At 34.6% G+C, this 21095-nt stretch overlaps 3 protein-coding genes across 5 annotated transcripts in view; all 3 read left to right on the top strand.

Annotated features, from left to right (window-relative positions):
* Positions 1-1994: 1994 nt before the first annotated feature.
* LOC101497738 (pentatricopeptide repeat-containing protein At4g18520, chloroplastic-like) lies at positions 1995-2880 on the top strand. Its single transcript, XM_073367218.1, has one exon. The coding sequence runs from the start codon at positions 2245-2247 to the stop codon at positions 2770-2772; it is 528 nt and encodes a 175-aa protein (XP_073223319.1). The 5' UTR covers positions 1995-2244; the 3' UTR covers positions 2773-2880.
* Positions 2776-3725, top strand: LOC140919948 (pentatricopeptide repeat-containing protein At2g44880-like). Its single transcript, XM_073367217.1, has one exon. It carries the CDS (start codon positions 2776-2778, stop codon positions 3319-3321), a length of 546 nt encoding a protein of 181 aa, XP_073223318.1. The 3' UTR covers positions 3322-3725.
* A 10238-nt stretch (positions 3726-13963) lies between these two features.
* LOC101498065 (uncharacterized CRM domain-containing protein At3g25440, chloroplastic) overlaps positions 13964-21095 on the top strand; it is a 10983-nt gene continuing 3851 nt past the window's right edge. Inside the window, exons 1-2 of one of the 3 annotated variants that reach the window (XM_004497652.4) lie at positions 13964-14343; positions 14776-15100. In XM_004497652.4, the coding sequence (XP_004497709.1) occupies positions 14243-14343; positions 14776-15100 (426 nt within the window). In that variant the 5' untranslated portion in view covers positions 13964-14242. The remainder of the gene's footprint in view (positions 14344-14775; positions 15101-21095) is intronic. The other 2 variants (XM_027333203.2, XM_027333202.2) reach the window with 2 other exon arrangements.

Raw genomic sequence — 21095 nt, 5'->3', positions numbered from 1 at the left:
CCCCCCCCTCCTCTTAGATGTGCCTTTATACTAACATATTGTTCTATTTATTTATTTATTTATAATATGAGACATTTCAATTGTTATATTTAAATAATATAATAAAGTCCTTGAGAGACATTCATTTAGTTAAGATATTCAGTGGATTACTTCTAGATTATTATGTGTGTCGATTGATAACCCTATCTAACAAATTATGGATATGAGATATCAAGTCACAACATAGGTATACATTAAGTTGAATGTATATTGGATTGATTAGCCATGAGAATACAACATAATGTGTTATGTAAGTATAATCAATTATTCTCATAGTGATAATGGTGTATGTCACCCTTATACCTGAAACCACTATGATCTATAGATGAGGAGTTGGCTATTTATTATCGTCAAACATTGTTTATAATAAGACAATTTAAAGTCGATTAACTAAATATTAAATGAGTCATGATGAGGGACATGGATGACCTAGATGGGATTTTCCCCTCCCATATAATAGGAGTAATATATATCAGCCCATTGATAGAGCATGCATGTTAAATGCATTGCCATGCTGAGATAAGTCAATATGACGTATTGACTATTGCAAAGTATACTCTATTGTGAAGAAATAAGACACTGAACTATAAAAGGGTGACCTATTCTATGTCTTGAGTTTGATTTAGATATAAGTTCAAAAGAGAGATTATACACAATATCATTATCGTAGAAAGATTACATCAAATCAAATGACATTCTCGTCACTTGGGTAGCAATAATGTGCTGCTAGATATCGCTTGTTTTTTATAATATTAAATAGATTATTTAATATTATTATTAAATGTTACAGGAACCTACAAGGCCACACACGCAAAAATATATTAACGACAAGTTAAAAGCGTGAGGTAAATTTTTTATCACGCCACCATAAGTAATCTTATAAACTCTGACTCATAACAATTGGTAAGGATCCGTGAGGTAAAATTTTAATTTTATCCATTGCGTTTATTTCTTTTTACTCATGATTTTCCTTCATAATTTTTTTTTTTTTGTATCCTTAACATTTAAAATTCTTCTAATTTTAGTCATTCATTAAATCTAACTTTGTAAAACTGGTGATGTGACAAATACACTCAATATTTTTTAATGACATGGCTTTTTAAATATTTGATTCATTAACTTTTTCAAAATACAATAAAATAAAAATAATTTAGTATTAATTTCCCTTTTTCTTCCCCTCATAATCACTTACCCCTTGACAATTATCCAAACCCATAATATAATCCAACAACTTCAAGCTAATAATCTCTACCTACAACTTCAAACATAAGATATTTCAATAAATATTGAATTTTTGGGAAAGAAATAAAAGCTTATCAAACTTAGAGAAACGATATAAAAATATAAAAGAAAACTCATTAAAATTGTTCCACAAAGCAAATGAATTTGGACAAATCTGTTAGATAATATTATTATATATTAGTAGTAAGGGTATTTTAGACAATTCTAGACAATTCTATTCTTTTATATATATACTCATTGTAACCCTATTAACTTGTGGTTTTGGTTCATTCTATGTTATGAAACCCTAGAGTGGTTGTTTCTCTTCTTCCTCTTGCTTTCTCTTTTCTTTGTTAACATGATATCTAGAGCCTATTTCGATCCTCCTTGAACGATCCCGCCTCTATTCCGCTGTCGAGTTCCCAACAATTAGGGAATATAATTATAGTTTCTCTTTTCTAACATTCCAATATTCAGTGAGATTTTTTCGTTAAACCGTGTCCCAATTCTGCTTTACCCTTTCTTTGTAGCTTTTCGTTTATTTTCAGTAAATCAGTAAAAAATAAAAAAAAAAAAATTTATTAGGGTTCTATAACCCTTTCCACAAGCCATTAGGGTTTGACGCTCTAACCAACTGAGCTAAAAAGAACAATGGGTGGTAAAGTTTACTTTGAGAATCATTATTATTTGCATAGTTATTGGGGGATTTTGATTGATCGTTATGAAGAGATGATTTAGAATTATCATCATGGGATCTACCGTAGAGAAGAGAGAGAGACTATTTTGATAGAAAAGGCAACCACCAAAAGAGAAAAGAGAAGAGTAACCTTGTTCCCGATTTTGTTAAATCAGTCTCACAAAAACATCGATTGCGCATTCGTTAACCGTTGGATTTGGCTGATTTTTGGACAGAAGGTTCACAACATTCAGGTCTTCGTCTTCAACGGTCGGATCGGTAAAAAGACGTCTGTAGGGGGAGAAATCATGCTCGCACAGCACCAGGTTATCCCTAATTTATTTTGTCTCAGTGATTGTGTTTGTCTCATTATTTGTATGGCTTTGAGAGAAGGTTTGGAGGTTCATTGTGTTGTTTTGAAAAATGGGTTTTGTGTTAATTTGTATGTTGGGACTTCTTTGGTTGAAATGTTTGTGAGAAGTTTGGTTTCTTGGACTGCTGTTATTGTTGGGTTTGCTAGGTGTGGGGATATGAGTGAGGCCAGGAAGCTTTTTGATGTTATGCCTGATAGAGATATTGCTGCTTCTAATGTTATGATTGATGGGTATGTGAAAATGGGGTGTATGGATTTGGCGAGGGATTTGTTTGATAAGATGAAGGATAAGAATGTTATTTCTTGGACTAGTATGGTTCATGGTTATTGTGAGGATGATGATGTTGTGGCGGCTAGGTTTATGTTTGATTGTATGCCTGTCAAGAATGTGCTTAGTTGGAATGCGATGATTAGGGGATATTGTGAGAATAGACGACCGCACGATGCGTTGAAGTTGTTTTGAGAAATGAGGGGACGTTTGGATGTGGAAATGAATAAAGTGACGGTTGTGAGTGTTCTTCCTGCTATTGTTGATTTGAGTTCTTTGGATTTGGGTGTTTGGATTCATGGGTTTGTGCAAAGGAACCGACTTGATGAAGATGTTCATGTGTATGCTTTGGTTGATATGTATGCAAAATGTGGGGAAATTGGAAAAGCTAAATTGCTTTTTGAGGAGATGAATGAAAAAGATACATCATCGTGGAATGCTTTGATAAATGGTTATGGTGTCAATGGTTGTGCGAAGGAAGCGTTAGAAGTATTCGCAGCAATGTTACGGGAAGGATTTGAACCAAATGAGATAACAATGACTAGTGTGTTATCTGCTTGCAACCATTGTGGTTTGGTAGAGGAAGGAAGAAGATGCTTCAAAGAAATGGAGAGATTTGGAATTGTGCCTCAGATTGAGCATTATGGTTGTATGATTGACCTTCTAGGAAGGGTTGGATACTTGGATGAGGCTGAAAATTTGATCTTCTGTGTTGTCGCTCTGTCTGTTGCTTCTTCTGTTTGATTGTTAATCTCTCTAGTGATTTGCTTTGTTGCTTCTCTCTTTGTTTAGTTTGGTTTGATATGATTTAGTTTTGTTTGGTTCTATTTGGTTTGGTTTGTTTGGATTTGGTTTCGTGGTGCTACTTCTTTGGTGGTTCCTATCTGTTGATTTTGATATGGTTGTTGCTCCTTGGTTTGTTTGGATTTGGTTTCGTGGTGCTACTTCTTTGGTGGTTCCTATCTGTTGATTTTGATATGGTTGTTGCTCCTTGGTTTGTTTGGATTTGGTTTCGTGGTGCTACTTCTTTGGTGGTTCCTATCTGTTGATTTTGATATGGTTGTTTCGTGGTGCTACTTCTTTGGTTGTTCCTATCTGTTGATTTTAATATGGTTGTTGCTCCTTTTTTTGATCGCTCCTTTTTCGGTTTGATTTTTTTTGTTGGCTTGATTATTCTCTTTGATTGTTGCTTCTTCTTTGGTGACATCCCTCTTGTTCCCCCCGGCTGTCCAACCACCTCCTGCGATTGTTGATCCTCCTCGTTACCCCTCTCGTCATCATCTTCATCATAGAATCATTACTCTACCGTTTGTCTCTTCTTCTTTACAGATTGTTGATTTGTTCACAAAGATGCATTCCATTAAACATTTTCATATTTTTTAGTTGACAAACTCTCGATGCTCCATGTTAATGCATCGTGAGTTTGAGGGGAGATATTAGATAATATTATTATATATTAGTAGTAAAGGTATTTTAGACAATTCTATTCTTTTATATATATACTCATTGTAACCCTATTAACTTGTGGTTTTGGTTCATTCTATGTTATGAAACCCTAGAGTGGTTGTTTCTCTTCTTCCTCTTGCTTTCTCTTTTCTTTGTTAACAAAATCATTCAACAAATTAGTAAAACAACAACAAAAACAAACTCCCGCTTAACTTATTGGAATCGCACCAAAAGTAACCACAGAAAACAACAGAAAAATCAAACTTTTGAAGGTGTAGTAAAAACAAAGCAATCAAAAAGAGAGAAAGATGAAGAGAGACAATGGAAGGGTATGTTTCTCGACGTCGAGGCCAAGATGGAGAATTGATTTTGCGATCTAGAGAAGTAGTTGAACAGGGAGGTCCAAATTGGTAGTATACGTAGTAAACTTGATATCATCTTGAGAAGGTTTGAATATGAGATTAGGGTTTTGAAAATTGAGACAATAAAAGGATATGCATGAGTAATGGTCCAAAATGAAGGAGGAAAGAGGGAGAGAAGAAGGAAAATAGTTTTGAGGAAGCGACTTTTGTTCAATGAAATAATTCATTTTGTTAGTTACGAAGTTACTTAAAACAAGTTAGTTAGAAACACGGTTAGGTAGAATTTGTTGACAGCTTTGTAAGCCCAATGTAAGACTACGAACTCATAAGCTTATGAGCCTATTTGTTGATGTATATATGACTTAGAAATTGTACTCATTATAATATTCCAATAATATACATAATTTTCTATCATTCAAATCCATCTTGTAATTGAGTAATTGTTAGTGCAAAAGTTTTTTTTACATTAAATTATTTAGTTGATGTTTTGATGATAACAAAAATAAACAAATAAAGAACAATTATCCTCTGACTATATATGCTAAGTGTGTAGATTAAAGGCATAACTCATAAACTACCCATTCTAAAGTAGCTTATATTACAATTAAATTAGAGATCTACTAATGGAGCAAGTTATAATATAGCAAAAGAAATATCGTAAAAACAAGCGCAGCAAAGCATGCGTATCAATATAAGTTATATCATTTGATGACTACGACGAAGGCAAAAGAAACCAAGACTTCACTTCAGCTTTAAAACCTAAGTTGGGGGAAAACGACATTGTACCTCGGTTGCCTTGGGAAATGCAAGCAAGGGCTTGATTCTATTACCTCTGATAGACTCAACAATACCTTGCCTCTGACAAGCATGACAAGCAATAATCAACCTATGACAACCATGAAAAGCAATAGTCTACGTCTGCCTTTGACAAGCATGACAACTTATAATCTTCCTCTACCTCTAACAAGCAATAATCGGCCTATGCCTCTCACAAGCATGAATAGCAATAATATGCCTCTAATAAATATGACAAACAAGTAATTGTCTCTGCCTCGGATAATAACATCAAACAAATGATTGTCTAACTCTAAAATATTATGTATCCTCTGAAAAAGTCAATAATCTGAGAAAAAAAAGTCAGTGTTTTGAGTAAGTCAATGTCCGATAGAAGTCAAAGCTCTGATAAAAGTCAATGCTCCAAAGAAAACAATGTAATTGCACATCCTCTAATGAACATGGTGAATCGACTATGTGTCTAAAAGTCTTTAATGTTTGATTTGGTCATAATATCATCTGATTCTTTGTCCACAATACCAAGATACACATAATATTCCATGCCTCTGACAAGCATGACAAGCAATAATCAGCCTATGACAACCATGAAAAGCAATAGTCTACGTCTGCCTTTAACAAGCATGACAACTTATAATCTTCCTCTTCCTCTAACAAGCAATAATCTGCCTTTGCCTCTCACAAGCATGAATAACAATAATATGCCTCTAATAAACATGACAAACAAGTAATTGTCTCTGCTTCGAATAATCACATCAAGCATATGATCGTCTGACTCTAAAATATTATGTATCCTCTAAAAAAGTCAATAATCTGGAAAAAAAAGTCAGTGTTTTCAGAAAGTCAATGCCCGATAGAAGTCGAAGCTCTGATAAAAGTCAATGCTTCAAAGAAAACAAAGCAATTGCACATCCTCTGATGAAAATTATGAATCAACTATGTGTCTAAAAGTCTTTAATGTTTGATTTGATCATAATATCCTCTGATTCTTTATCCACAATACCAAGATACACATAATAATCCATGGAGATATATATAGACACCTATTATGATCTACCTTAAATGATGATAGAAGATCTCCAACAGTAACATTCTTAACAGAAAGTTCTTCTCTGTATTGAAGAAGAACTCACTCAGTCCTTATGAGTGAGCATGAGAGAATTTGTGCGAGAGAAAATGAAAAAGGCTATGTGTTAAGAAGAAAATCTTAAAAAGCCAAGAACACATCAAACTAAAATAATGAGTGAATTATCCTTTCATAGAGAGTTATTAGAGTTGATATAAATCAGTCAAAGTGTTCTCACGCAATTGTACTGATATATGATTTAATATGTAACATCCTCTTAATTAGAGTTAGAATCCTAAAAACAAAATTTGTGTCAAATCAGACAAAAAGTAGAACTGATGTAGATCAGCCCGATAGTGAAAACAACTTTTTTATCCTCAAATGGTACTTAAAGGTACAACGACCCTCATGAACCTCAATGGTAGGATGCTAGAATGTTGATGAAGGTTTTAGGGATGATAGCCTAAAGAGGCTAGAGAAAAATACTTAAAGCCTAAAGAGGAAGAGAAAAGAACACATGTACGACTGTTTATGGAAATAATGGATTAACCCCTCGACTATACTGAGGCAAAATCTCTCCAAAAAGGAAGGACTAGATGTAACAAAAGTTTGTTTTGAACTAGTATAAAATTTATGTGTCTCTTTTATCCTCTTCTATTTGTCACATCTTAGTTCTTAATGATTCAACCTTTCTCTATCTAAACCTTTTTCAAAAGTAAGTTGAATATTTTCATAAAGAATATTTTTTGTAAGAAAATGGAAGTATATTTGAGAAACAACAAACCCAATTCAAACACCTCATTTCTTGTGTTTTTCAACAACTTCAATTGGTATCAGAGTTCGGTCTCTTGATTGAGCATTTTACCGTGTAAGAGCAAAGATCCCTATATGATGGAACTACTTGGAAAATGATCTAAAATAGTTTATGTTCTTTTATTCATTCTTAAATTTTCTTATCTCTTTCAAAACATGATTTGACAAAGTCTGATTGCAAGGATTATAATTACTATCAGAAAATAGATAAATCACTTTTGCAAAACATCAATTTACTCAAATGTCAAATACATCTCTTTTCCAAAGTTTTCTTTTTATGTTATTTTATTTGTTTTAGAAAAAAGCTTTTCGTATTAAAGTTTCCTTCCTGCAAATCACTCTTCAATGACATCTTGAGTAGTAAAACAAAATATTCATGTTCGGACAAGTGAGCACTCAATAGAAGAATGAGCATGAATAAGGATTTTCATTGTGTGCCTTGAAATAGAGAAACCATCTCAAAGTCATACCTATATGTGAGATACTTTCTCAATGAAATCATCTAAGAACATATATCCTCGTGTGATCAGCTCTCCTTTGGACAATAGATTAGTATACTCCTTGTGTTTTTTTCGTAAGATTTGTCTTTATATACTTTGAAAAATTCATTCCTTCCATTTTGTCTTATGGTTTTTTTTTTAACTCTTCAATGAAAAAATGTACAAAACTTGCATGCATATGTAAGGCATAGTAAGTTACTAAGTGAGAAGAGTCTATTTGCTAATACTGATGTTCATCCTCTTATAGGAAGAAGTATTAGTGGATACAACATAATTGTTAGTGCAAAATAATGGAAATGTTGTTGGAACCAAATTCATTTTATACTTAGAGTTTTTATGATAACAAAAGTATTTTATGAGAACAATATATTTGACTTCAAAGAGTATGAAAGAAGATATGGTCAAGATCTGTAGAAGATTTGATCAGGATTTATTTACAACAAAATATGAAAAGAATCAATTTGAAGAATTTACATACGCCATATGAACAAATTGCAAACAGAATCAATCTGAAGCATTTATTTACAATCTCAATCTAAACAAAAAAATGAACAAAATCAATTTGAAGAAGAATTTATTTACTCAAGGCTGAAGAAGAAAGTCATTGAAAAACAGAAAAGAGTAGAAAAACTCAAACTCAAAATTCCAAATTCATCTTAGAGTTCAAAGAGATAAACATTTGCTCAGGTTAGAAATATTATCTTAGTGTTCTTTTCTTAGAGTGTGAGAGTTATTATTATTATGAGCTTTATTAGAAGCAACTACTCAAGTTCTAATCTTTTGTATCCAACCCGATAATGGTTTAGCTCCTTCTTCAAATTGGATTGTCAGGTTGTTAGAAGAAGACTTGACTTGTAGGGTCAAAGTGGTTAGTTCCTCAAAGTTTGGGGTTGTCAGACTGTTTGGGAAGACTAACTTGGAGGTTTAGGTGCTTTGTAATTCAAGGTATTTGAATTAGTAGATTAAAGCCTTTTGAATGAAGGGACTAGATGCAGCCAAGTTAGTGATGAACCAAGATAAATATATGTGTCAGATTATTTATGCTTTTATTTTTTGCTACCTCTAAATCCGATTGCTTCTTATCCAAGTAATTCATAAAAACCAATCAGTCGTCATCAAATTAGCATAAAGTTATCAACTTTGTCAAACACAATTCTACCCCCCTTCTCGTGTTTGCACCTTCAATTGGAATCAGAGTTCGGTCTCAAGGTTGAACACTTTACAGTGTTTGAGAAAAGATCTAAGGGTTCAACATGTCTGGATTCAGTAAATTAGCAGATGAAGAAATTGTGGTATTTTCTGAATTTACTCGATCTAATTTAATTACTTCTTTAAATGATTTTTTAAATAAGAATAACAAATTGACCTTAAAACTGAAAACACTTAGGAAAGAAAATACAAATTTAACTGAAAAAGTTAATGTTTTAAAGAATCAAAGTGCTGAATTTAAAACAGAAAATTCAACTCTGAAAATTGATACTACTGAACTTAAAATAGAAAATGCAACTCTAAAAACTGATATTACTAAACTAAATATATATAATGCAACTCTAAAAACTAAAATTACTAAACTTAAAATAGAAAGTGAAAATCTGAAAACTGATATTACTGAACTTAAGGCTAAAAGCCTAACCCTAAAAAGTAATTATAGTTCCACATCAATTGAAAATACCACATGTAAATTTGATAAGCTTGAAGAAGTATTTCAAGATTTTCTTGACAATGGTATGGAAAGAAGGAAGTATGCATCTACGATTTATGGTGTTAGTAGGAATGGTAAAAGAGGAATATGATTTCAAGAAAAAATAATTGAACCTAAGTTTGTTCCCTCTGATGATTTATGTACTATTTGCTATAAGAAAGGTCACACTAAAATATCTTGTCATATGCTAACCACATGGAAAGATAAGAAACCTTTAAAACAAACCAAGACCCAACCAGTTTTGGGTACCAAAGGATAAAATTGTTTATGTTGCGGATATTCTAAGCAACCAACTTCAAACACCAGTTTTGGTGTCTAGTCAATGGATGTTTGCAATATATGAAAGGAAAAAGGTTTATGTTCCAAGACCTAAGAAACAGAAGCTAACTGACTCTAGTGGAAGAAGGATTTCTCAACATAGTACCTATCCGAACTAGAACCATATGATGAACTAGAAATATCAAAAAGATATGGAGTATCAACAGAATCAAAACTGGCAAAGAAATCACACATATCAACAAAATCAAAACTGGCAGAGAAATCACAGATATCAAAAGAACTGGAACTACTAGAAGAATCAGAATTACTATAAGTTCTAAAATTACTAGAGGAACCCGATACATCAGTAGAAACAGAAGTGTCAGATGAACAATCAAAATCAAGAGACTTCTTTGAACACTCCAGTCAAATTCATCAAGACTACAAACCTGGATGGGAATTCAAATCCCTTCATTCAGACTCTCTAATCTGAAGAAAAAAAGAAAAAAAACTAAGAGGGTTTTCAAATCCTTGTGTTCCTTCTCTCTCTTTACTACTCTAATCTAAGTTCTTTATGATTCAACTTTATCTTTGCTAAACCTATTTTTAATAGCAAATCTAATGATTTGATAAAGAACATATAGTTTTGGTTAAACAATCAAAGTATTTTTCAGAAATGTCAAAACACAATTCAAACCCCTTCTTTCTTGTGTTTTCCAACACCATAGTAGGCCAACCAAATCTAGATAGCTTCCTACAAGGCTAAATGATTATGAGTTTATAGACTCATCAGTGAATGAAGATGGGGATTTGGTGCATCTTGCATTATTTTCAAAAGTTGAACATGTAAGTATTGTGGAAGCAATGAAGGATCCAAGATGGATAAAAAGCACTGAAAGATGAGTTGAGTTCCACATAAAAGAAAAAATCCTTAGAGTTAGTGAATTTGCCAGCTCAAAAGAAGCCTATAGATTTACATGGGTGTATAAGGTGAAGTTGAATCCAAAAGGAGAAGTCACTAAATACAAGGTCGAATTGGCGATGAGGTGATTTTTGCATAAGGCATGAGTAGATTAAGGTGAAGTATTTTCTCCTTTTGCTAGAATGGAGATAATGAGGATGGCGGTGGCTTTGGCTAGTGTGAAGAATTGGCTCATTCATAAAATGGATATGAAGTGAAAGGTGTACAAGTTAAAAAAAAAAAAATTAAAGAATTTTATGTGGCTTAAAGCAAGCACCTAGAGCATAGAACAAAATGATTGATGGCTTTTTGAGTCAGCTTGGCTTTACCAAATGCAGTTGTGAGCATGGAATTTATAATATGCAGGGGTGGTGTGCTTGTATCTTGATGACTTATTTGTGACTGGTGGGAGCAATGTTGTGATCAATAAGTTCGAAAGGAAGATGATGAAGGAGTTTGAAATGATCGATCTAGGGGAATTGTCATAGTTCATGGGTATAGAATTTGAAAGAGTTAAAGTAAGCATAGTAATGCACCAAAGCAAATATGCAACTAACTAGTTGAAGAAGTTTAGAATGGAAAATTGTAATTCAACATAACACCATTTGAGACAAGTTAGAAACTTGAGAGGGAAAGCAAAGAAGAATAAGTTAATGCCGCTGAATCTTGAACAATTGTTGAATCCTTGAGATACTTGTTTTGTACAAGGCCAGACTTGGATTATATGTGGGAATAATCAGTCGATTCATGGAAATTCCTAGGGTTTATCACTTTATCGTTGCTAAAAGAATTATGATGTATGTGAAGGGCACTACAAACCATGGACTATTGTTGTCTAGCAAAGCAATATGTGAAGGGATAGTAATGATTGGCTATTCGGACTCTAATTGATGTGGTGACAAAGATGATAAGAAGAGTACTATAGGGACATGTTTATGCTTGGAAAAGCTCTCATTTCATGGTGTCCAAAGAAGAAGTCAGTTGTGGCATTGTTCTCATGTGAGGAAGAATACATAATTGCTGGTATGAGCTCGTGTAATTCAGTTATGAATATGGAGCTTATGACACTATTAGTTGCTAATCAGTTAGTTATCAATCTAGCAAAACGTCCAATAGCATATTGGAAAGAGCAAACACATTGAGACACAATTTCATTTCATTAGGGAGCAAGTGAACAGAGGGAAAAGTTGTGTTGAAGTACTGAAGGTCAGAGGAAAATTTGGCTAATATGATGACCAATGCTTTGAAGAGTGAGAGCTAAGAGACTAAGGGACAAGCTTGGTGTAGTGTGCGTTAGCAATCTAAATTAAGAGGGAATGTTGAATGAAATAATTCAGTTTGTTAGTTAAGAAGTTAGTTAGAAAGGTAGTTAGTCAGTTAGAGTTTGTTGTCAGCTTTGTAATCCCGATGTGGGACTATGAGCACATAATCTTATGAGCTTACGATCCTATGTGCTAATGTATATAAGCCTTAGCAATTGTACTCGTTATAATATTCCAATAATATACATTATTTTCTATCATTCAAATCCATCTTGTGATTGAGTTACTCTTTTGATTCTTGAGAGTTTTAGATTCATTGATTAAGTGAAAGTGAGAATTACCTTATTTTGTTCCTACAAATTAGAGGTTGGAGGGAGAGAATGTTGGTAGCTGGAGTTGCTATTGGGAGGAGGAAAAATAGTTGAGTTTGTGAGAACACAGGTATTATGTATTGAGTGTATATAGGTTTTGTTATGATGAAATCTAAAAATTGTTGGGTTTTGATGAATGTTATCGTTTTGATGTTACAAGAGGGGAAAGAAAAGATGAAAAAGGGAGAGAAAATTTTAATTTTTGGATTAAATAAGTTTTTGATCTCTATAAAATTTCACTATTTTGTTTTTAGTCTCTTAAAAAGTTTTGTTTTTATTTTTGATTCCTAATTTTATACCAAGTAATGTGTATCTTTTGAATTTTTAAATAATTTTTTGCAGTAATATATTAGACATTATAATAAATTTTCTTACAAAAGTTTAAAATTTTTTAATAAATGATTAATTAAATATGAATTTTTAAGTATAAAAACTTAAAAATTCATATTTAATTTATCATTTGTTAAAAAAATTCTAAATGTTTGTTTGGAAGTTTTTAAGATACATAACAATCATTAAAAAATTCCAATGATACACAATAGTTGGCTTAAAACTAGGACATAAAATACAAAGGAAAACTTTTACAAGACTAAAAACAAAATAGTGAAGTTTTATATCGATTAAAAACTTATTTAAGCCTTTATATTTTCATGAAACTACTTTTGAAAAAATACATTCCATAGTCCCTTATGCAATAATTTGTTTTTTCTTGCTATACTCTTTTTTGTCTATCTTTTTATTTTTCATGCTTTGACCATTTATTTAATTTTAAGTAACGATTTGATCATTTATGTCTTAAAATATCAATAATAATATCATTTTTACATAAAATTAAAAAATTCATCAACATCTTCAAACAAAACTTAAAAATGCAAATTCACAATAAAAAATTGACACATCCTTAAAAAATTATGACTTTGTTTACCATGTCATATTTTTATTTTTTATTTTTTTATGGATAAACAAATTTCATGAAGGACTAAAATTGGCTCATATTGGTCCATCTATTTTGAGGATTTGATGGGAAAAGAGTGAACAAAAATAAAATAAAATACCTTTAAAATTCATTCTCTTTCTTCCAATCAAACACAAAATCATTAAAAAAATTCATAAATCAAACAACCCTAAAACTCAATTTGTTTTCCTTCTATTTTTGGAGAGAAATGACAAAATAAACATGTAAATCATTTAAAATTACCTTTTTGTTGAATAAAACAGACTCTAAAACTCAATTTATTCTCGCTCTATTTACGGAGGATTTGGATCAGAGCGGAAATATAACAAAATAAATATATAAATCATTTAAAATTACTCTTACCCCTAAACCAAATATGATTTTGATTAAAGTCAAAACTCTTCCAACCCCTCGTGTTCCTTAATTCACCAATCAAGTTACATACACATTACCAAATATATTCCTCCTCTTTCCTCCAATCCTCTTTACTGAATCAATCATATCTCAAAATTCCTTTTCACCCCCGCTAAAAATATTGAAGGAATAACATAAAACATAAACATATAATATCATGTTGTTTTTTAAATTTTTTTTAAATATCAATTATTTATCAAAATATAATGTCCTCCAAAAGTCAACTCGTAAGTCGCAAACACGCTGTAAGGGATTAAGTTAACTATTTATTTATTGGATTAAGTTTTTCTAAAATGAACAATTTACTTTAGAGAATAAAATAAATAATATTTAATCATTGTTGATCAAATGAAGGATTGATATTATATATACTAATTATAAATAATTATAATATTATTAATTAATTTAATTACTTTATCAATTTATCATCTAAGTCACATCCATTCCCACCTAATCATTCCCTCACTTGATTGGAGACACACCATTAGTATCATACACCTCTGCGCAGCATACCTCAAAATTCAAATATTCTTCTACTCACTGCAGAAACCCTCTTCTTCTCCACTTTCATTCCTCCACCGCCCCACCTCCTTCACCGGCGACTCCACCGTATCTCTCTCCTCTGTACACAATTTCAGTTTTGCAAGCATATCCATTCCATCACTTCACTTCACCATAGCCACACCATAATTGGAGTCGTGTTCATGATTCAGAACTTGGGGATTTTAGCGTGTCGAGCTAGATATATTTTGCTGAGAGAAATATGGCGTGGAGAATTTTCGCATCACCACTTTTCAATAAATTTCACTTCCACAATAATCTCATCCCCTTCTTCTCCTCCAATTTCTTACTTCGCAGAACAAGGTACCTCTCTCTCTCTCTCTCTCCCCCCCCCCCCCCCCCCCCCCCCCCCGTTTTTCTTGTCCGCTTTGACAAATGAGTGACAAGAGTTTTGATAATATTTTAAAAAAACGTGGAAGAAAAAATGAAACATGAAGGTCTTGATTTTGTATAAGGCTAAGGCCATGTTTGGATAAACACTTCATAGGATAAAGTCAAATTGTTTTTATATAAACTATAAGCTGTTGAATAACTTATGAAAATTAATTGAAAAGAGCTTATAGACATGTTACAAGCTGTTTCCATGAACTCTCCCAAACAGCTTATGCAAATAAATAAGCTTAAATAGAGGTTTTAAAGTCTAAATAATCATGAAAGCAGGTTTTGTTTTAAAATTTTTAAATATTTAATTTTATAAACAAATGTTTGGTTGAATATTGACTTACAATTTTGTAGTTTGAACTATGATGTTATATGCAAGGTTTATGGGCAGGAACCTATATTTGGCCACCTTCAGGATTTGAAAGTTCCTTGCATAGTAGGGTGCCTAAGCTTTCATTCAGGTCCATTTTCAAAGTTTAATAATGATAATAAGGTTGTGGAGCAACTTCAAGATTCTGAAAATTCCCCTAGTACTAATGGTGATGATGTCAAAATAATGAGGAAAAAATTCAAGGGGAAAAGAGCTGTTGTAAGGTGGCTTAAGTTCTTTAGATTTAAGAAGAAGAAAGAGTATGAAAGGATGACCACAGAGGAAAGAATTTTATACAAGTTACTAAAGGTAATTTCTCTTCTTGCATATTAGTATTGTACTTACTACACATGGTTTATAATTGGGATTTGGATTTCTTATTGTCAAGGGAATATGGATTTATGAAATCACTGAATTTATAGAGTTGGATTTCACCTGGTATTTTATTTCAAGAGAAAGATGCAAATAATTGGGGATATAAAATTAGTTTGGTGGCTGAGGTGGGGGAGTTAGGGAGTAGAGTGACAAGGTCGCAAGTTCAATCCCCACCAAAATATTAAGAATACTAATTACTAACATTAATCGTTGCAAAATAAAAAAAATTATAATGTAAATTCTGTAGCAGTGTGACTGTGTCATGATAGTTGGGAAACCAAATCCAATTAGTTGGAATTGGATTGCATGCTGTCAGTTATAACAGTAAAGCTCTCTGTGGAAACAAATTTGTTGCTGCTGGAAACTTTGTCATGCAATAGTGTTCTCTAGTAAGTGATGTCAAAATATTTTTATGAAATGGCACTAACTGAAGATATCTAGCTGTCTTAGTGTGACTTTAATTGCTTGAATAAAAGATTAGCAATTGTAGTTGCACACTCTGGCTCCTACTTTAACACCACATTATTAAGATTTAATATTCTTGCTCTTAGTTGATTGATACTAGGTTGACAATGATCCCGTCCCTCTTAGAACAAGGGTGGATCAAGAGGTCGTTTGTGTTAGTGTTAATAAAGAGGAGAAAGTATTGCATGCTGTTGCTAAATTTTTTCTAAGTCTTTATTACTTGTTAGTGTTACTGATATTCTTGGGAAGACATCTTCCGGCAAGAGATTAAATAATGGTTAATGTTTTCTTGGTTTCTCTTGTCTAGGTAAAACATTATGTGGTTCACAGAGCAAGATTTTTACTGTTCTTTATGAATGTCAATCATATAATTTCTATCTACAACTTGTACACTCTGTGGTGAATTACTGTTTACAAGTACTGTCAAAACTGTCAAAACACTTCACTGGACCTCTGATATAAGTATCTAATGATAGAAACCAGAATGTTAAAGTAAGAACAGTAGTTTATTGAACTGGAAATGAGAGCTTGAAGCTCTTACAATGATGGAAAAACAGAAGATGAATGCATAAACCAGAGTTCTACGAACTCCTAAACTAGATAATTTCTTCTCCTAACTGTTATCTAACAATATTTCTGAATACCCCCTAACTTCCCCTCGTTACTTACAACAGAAACTGTTACAGAATCCTCCTGAAATTTAGAGGGGGAACTAACTGACTTTTTTATTCGCTCCCTTTCTACACTCTTCTAGAAGCTTTAAGTGTGTGAAGTGTGTAAATTGGACCCAATGATTGGTTCATCAAATCTATTGGACCTCGGTGTGCTATCATCGACACTTAAATGAAGGGACCTGGTAGCAACCCAAACCTGTCAAATAGCAAAACAAGCAATTGCAACAATAACAAAGCAAGAAAAATAGAGGAATGGGAATAAATTTGTATATTATTTATGATGAAGGGAAATAGTAGTAGATGGTCTCTCTAACTACCCATAGAGAAAAGCTCCACTCAGAGGAATATCTCACTCTGGCCTAACAAAAGTTTGCACACTCAGAGGAATGCCTCTCTAACAGTAGTAGATGGTCACGGTAACGGCAGTTTGTACACTACTGCCCTGATGCGCTCGGCCATTGAAAATGGCCCATAATAGCGCGGGGACAGATTGGGACAGATGCGCGACACCGCAGATTTCTCCACTTGAGGTCGTAGCTTCTGAAAGACCTCACCAACCTCAAACTGTCGATCCCGACAATGGGTATCTGCTTGACTCTTCATGCGACTTTGAGCTCGAATGAGGTGATGCTTCGGTTGTTGTAAGCACTCATCCCTATCGAGCAACTCTCTGTGAACGACGTTGACCTTGGTCTCTCTAGGTAAGAAGCGAGTGATAATGGGTGGAGCTCTTCCATACACCGCTTCGAAGGGAGTCTTGCTGGTAGACCCATGGAAACAAGTGTTGTACTAGTACTTTGCCCATGGAAGCCAAGTGACCTAAGTATTGGGTTGATCTGAAATGAAACACCACAAAAAAATTTCTAAGCAGCGGTCGATGACTTCCGTCTGACCATTTGTTGGTGGATGGCATGCTTTGCTCATCTTGAGCTGAGTACCTTGCAGCTTGAACAACTCTTGTAAAAAATTATTGACAAAGATTAGGTCACGATCACACACGATGGATGATGCTAGGTAGTCAATAGTGCCGGTTCGCGGCGGGATCGCGTCGGAGCGACGCGGTGAAGGACATGGCCGCGGCGGCGCAGTGCGTCGCGGGGAAAGAAGAGATCGCGCGCGATCTGGGCCGGGTCGTGTTTTGGGTCGTGGGTTCTCAAACCCTAGAAAACAGAAATTTTAAAAAAAAAAATTTTCCTTGAAAAACCAACTTTACCCTTAAATTTTTAAAATGTTTTAAGGGTAATTTTGGTATTGTCCTTCAAATTTTAGAGTTAGTTGTCTTCCTCTGCCGTTTCGTCTTCTCATTGCCGTTTTGTCTCCTCTGCGTTCGTCCTTCCTCGATCGTTCCTCTTCGCATGTTCGTCTTCCTCACTCTCGTTCCTCTGCGCCGTTCCTCTTCGTCATGGGTTCTCTTCCTTCTACTTCTTTCTCTGTTCTGTTTTTACTTCTTTCTCTGTTCTGTTCCTATGTTCCCTTCCTGGTTTTACTCCTTTTTTTTTAATTTAATTTAATTTTCTTTTCTTTTTACTTTTTCTCTTTCTCTATTTCTTTAATTTTTTTGTTACTTCTTTTTTTCTGTTTTTTTCTTTCTGTTTTTATTTTAATTTTATTTTTTTATCTTTTGTTACTTAGTTAATTCTTTCTATTTCTTTTATTTAATTTATTTTTTGTTACTTCTTTCTTTTTATTTTTTCTTTCTGTTTTATTTTTTAATTTATGAATGTTTATTTTTTTGTTACTATTTATGAATGTTTATGAGTTTGAGATATTGTTTTATTATGCATGTTTATATAGTATTATTCATATAATTTGTTCAAAAAATCCCGGCATCCCGCAACCCGCTATCCCGGTTTTCGGGGTTGGCCGCGACGCGCCGCTATCTGGGATTGACTACCTAGGGATGATGGAATTCCATGAAGGTGAACAATCTCTCGAGTGAAAACTTCGACCAATACACGAGTGATATTAGGGCACTTCAGCAGCACAAAGTGGCTATACTTGGACAATCGGTCCACCACCACAAAAATAGCCTTAAAACCCTTGGCCTGTGGTAACCCAGTTATAAAATCCATTGACAACTCTTCCCATATTTGGGAGGGAATGGGTAAAGGTTGCAAAAGGCCTCTCGGAGCCGCAATAACATGCTTGTTGTGCTGACAAGTGTTGCACTCTTGAACATATTGTTGAATGCACTTCTTCATACACACCCAATACAAATTTGCCGCTAGATGACGATACGTACGATAGAATCCTTGAAGGGTAGCATGGAACTCCTTTAATAGTGTGGGAATCCACTGGGACGCAACAGACATCACCAATATGTCCTCATAGAATAGCACACCATTACGGAAGGAAAACCCAACCTTGGACGGTTTGCCTTCTTGCAAGTTAACCACTACCTTATGTAGAAATGAGTCATTTTGAATTCCGGCCATGAGCTTTTGAGCATCCAACCACTCTGGATAGGAAATCGTGGACTTAAGTGTCCCGCTAGCATCTAATGCGACTTCGACACTGTCATGCATTCGAGATAAAGCATCAACTCCCTTGTTCTCTAGCCAAGGTTTGTATACAATCTCAAATTGATAACCCAATAACTTCGCTATCCAATTTTGTCGATCCATAGTGGTGATTCGCTGCAAGAGTAACTGCTTTAGGCTTTTTCGATCGGGCACACTGTGAATTTCCTACCCAGCAGGTATGGTCGCCAATGTTGAATGGCTAAGGCAACCACCATTAATTCCTTCTCATATGCGGACTTAGCCAAATTACGATCCCCTAATGCGTTGCTTAAGTAAGCAGCGGTCGCCCTTGCTGCAACAAGATTGCTCCCAAACCGTTACTCGAGACACCACTCTCAATCACAAACTTTTCATTAAAATCAGGGGGTGTTAGTACGGGTGCAATTGTGGTATGGTGCTTTAAAGTGTCAAAAGCCTCTTGTTCCTTGCTCCTCCACTTGAAACCATCCTTCTTGATGAGCTTCCAAATGTTTTAGGTGATCTTCCCAAGTGGGGCCATAAATCAAAATGCCATCGAAGAATACCGATACATACTTTTGCAACATAAGCTTGAACACCTCATTCATCAAAGCTTGGATGGTTGAGGGAGCATTTGTAAACCTGAAAGGCATTACAAAGGATTCATAATGTCCGTCATGAGTTTGAAACGTTGTCTTATGGATATCTTCCTTTCGCACCCTCACTTGATGATACCTCGATTTCAAATCAATTTTTGAGAAGTATTTATCCCCATGCAACTCATCCAACAACTTATTGATAATTGGAATGGGGAATTTGTCGGGGGCGGTTACCTTGTTCAGAGCTCTTTAGTCCACACACATCCTCTAAGACCCATCCTTCTTCTTGACCAAAATTACCAGACTCGAGAAAGCGCTATGGCTTGGTCTAATGATCCCAAATAATAGCATATCTCCTACTTGTTTTTTGATTACGGACTAATGATGATGAGGGTATCGATAGAGGCACACATTGACCGAGCTAGCACTTCCCAAAAGATGGATAACATGTTCTTGTGGTCTTTCGGGGGTAGGCCTTGTGGGTTCTATGAACATTTCTGCAACCTTCTCAATTACTCCATTCAATTCTTGATGTTGTTTGGCTGTCAAAGGTAGGGTAGCAGCTTTCGGTAATTGTTCACCATACATTTCAGTCACATGTTGTATCCTCCTAAACCCCATTTCACTATAATCCTCACTAAACCCCGCCTTTCCTACATATTCTCGAAACGCGTTTAGTCTCACTTGTTCATATTGAGTACCTTGTACTTCGACCCACTGTCCTTGGAATTCAAAGGCATAATGCGTTGTGGCCAATCGAACGACATACACCTGATCCTAGTCAACCATGTCATTCCTAATACCACATCAATTCTAGATGTTTCAAACACAAAGATTCCTTGAATCGTCACAACCATGTCTATGCACTCCCCTTGAGTCTTAGTGGTATATCCATCTTCAAGTCGAATCGTTAATTGTGGGGTTTCCGTGACTCGCAACCCCAAGGCTCTCACTACCTTAGGTGAAATGAAGTTGTGGGTTGCTCCACTATCCACTAGCATTCTCACTAGTATCCCTTTGATGGTGCCCACCAGTGTCATAGATTGGGGTCAAACCTTTGGTTTACAATCAAACCATTCAATCTCATAGTATTCAGTTCTCCATCTACTACCTCATCATCTGTTTCCACTTAGAAAACATTCATTTCCCCTTTTGCGTTGTACCCCTCTTCAATCACCATAACTCTTAAGTGTTGGTCCAGACATTGATGTCTAGGGTGAAAAGGACCACCACACTTGAAACAAAGCCCCTTTTGTCGTCTATCTGCAGTTTCTTGCGGAGATAAGTGTCTAACTTCTCGATCACGGTTGCCTACCTCTCTTCTATCACCTCCCAAAGTGGTTTTGACACCGAACGGTGCTCCTCCACGTTCACGGTGGTCTCGACCTCCTTTAACATAAACCCAATCGGAGGAGGGTCCATGGAGGGTTGAGTCTCCAGTCTTGCTGGTTCCTCCATGATTGTGACTTCCCCCATCATTTTGGAAACCAGAATTTGTATTTTTTTCTCGAAATCCAGCTCCCTGTTTTCTCCAACAGCTTGCGTTCAACAACCCTTGCAACATTCATCAAGCAAGCTCATGACAAAGGGCACAGAGCGATAAGGCTTTGAACACGCCCACGGATCTTTTCCTTCAGACCATGAACAAAGTAACCAAAAAACTGATCATCTGGAAGTTGTGGTACTTGTGAAATAAGTTGCTCAAAATCTT

Source organism: Cicer arietinum, chromosome 4 (assembly GCF_000331145.2).
Source record: "Cicer arietinum cultivar CDC Frontier isolate Library 1 chromosome 4, Cicar.CDCFrontier_v2.0, whole genome shotgun sequence".
Taxonomy (NCBI): domain Eukaryota; kingdom Viridiplantae; phylum Streptophyta; class Magnoliopsida; order Fabales; family Fabaceae; genus Cicer; species Cicer arietinum.
This window is presented reverse-complemented; position numbering and strand designations above follow the sequence as displayed.

What these genes read in the sequence shown, in the direction of transcription:
- LOC140919948 (XM_073367217.1), top strand. Translation starts at nt 2,776, where the DNA reads ATGAGGGGACGTTTGGATGTGGAAATGAATAAAGTGACGGTTGTGAGT.
- LOC101497738 (XM_073367218.1), top strand. Translation starts at nt 2,245, where the DNA reads ATGCTCGCACAGCACCAGGTTATCCCTAATTTATTTTGTCTCAGTGAT.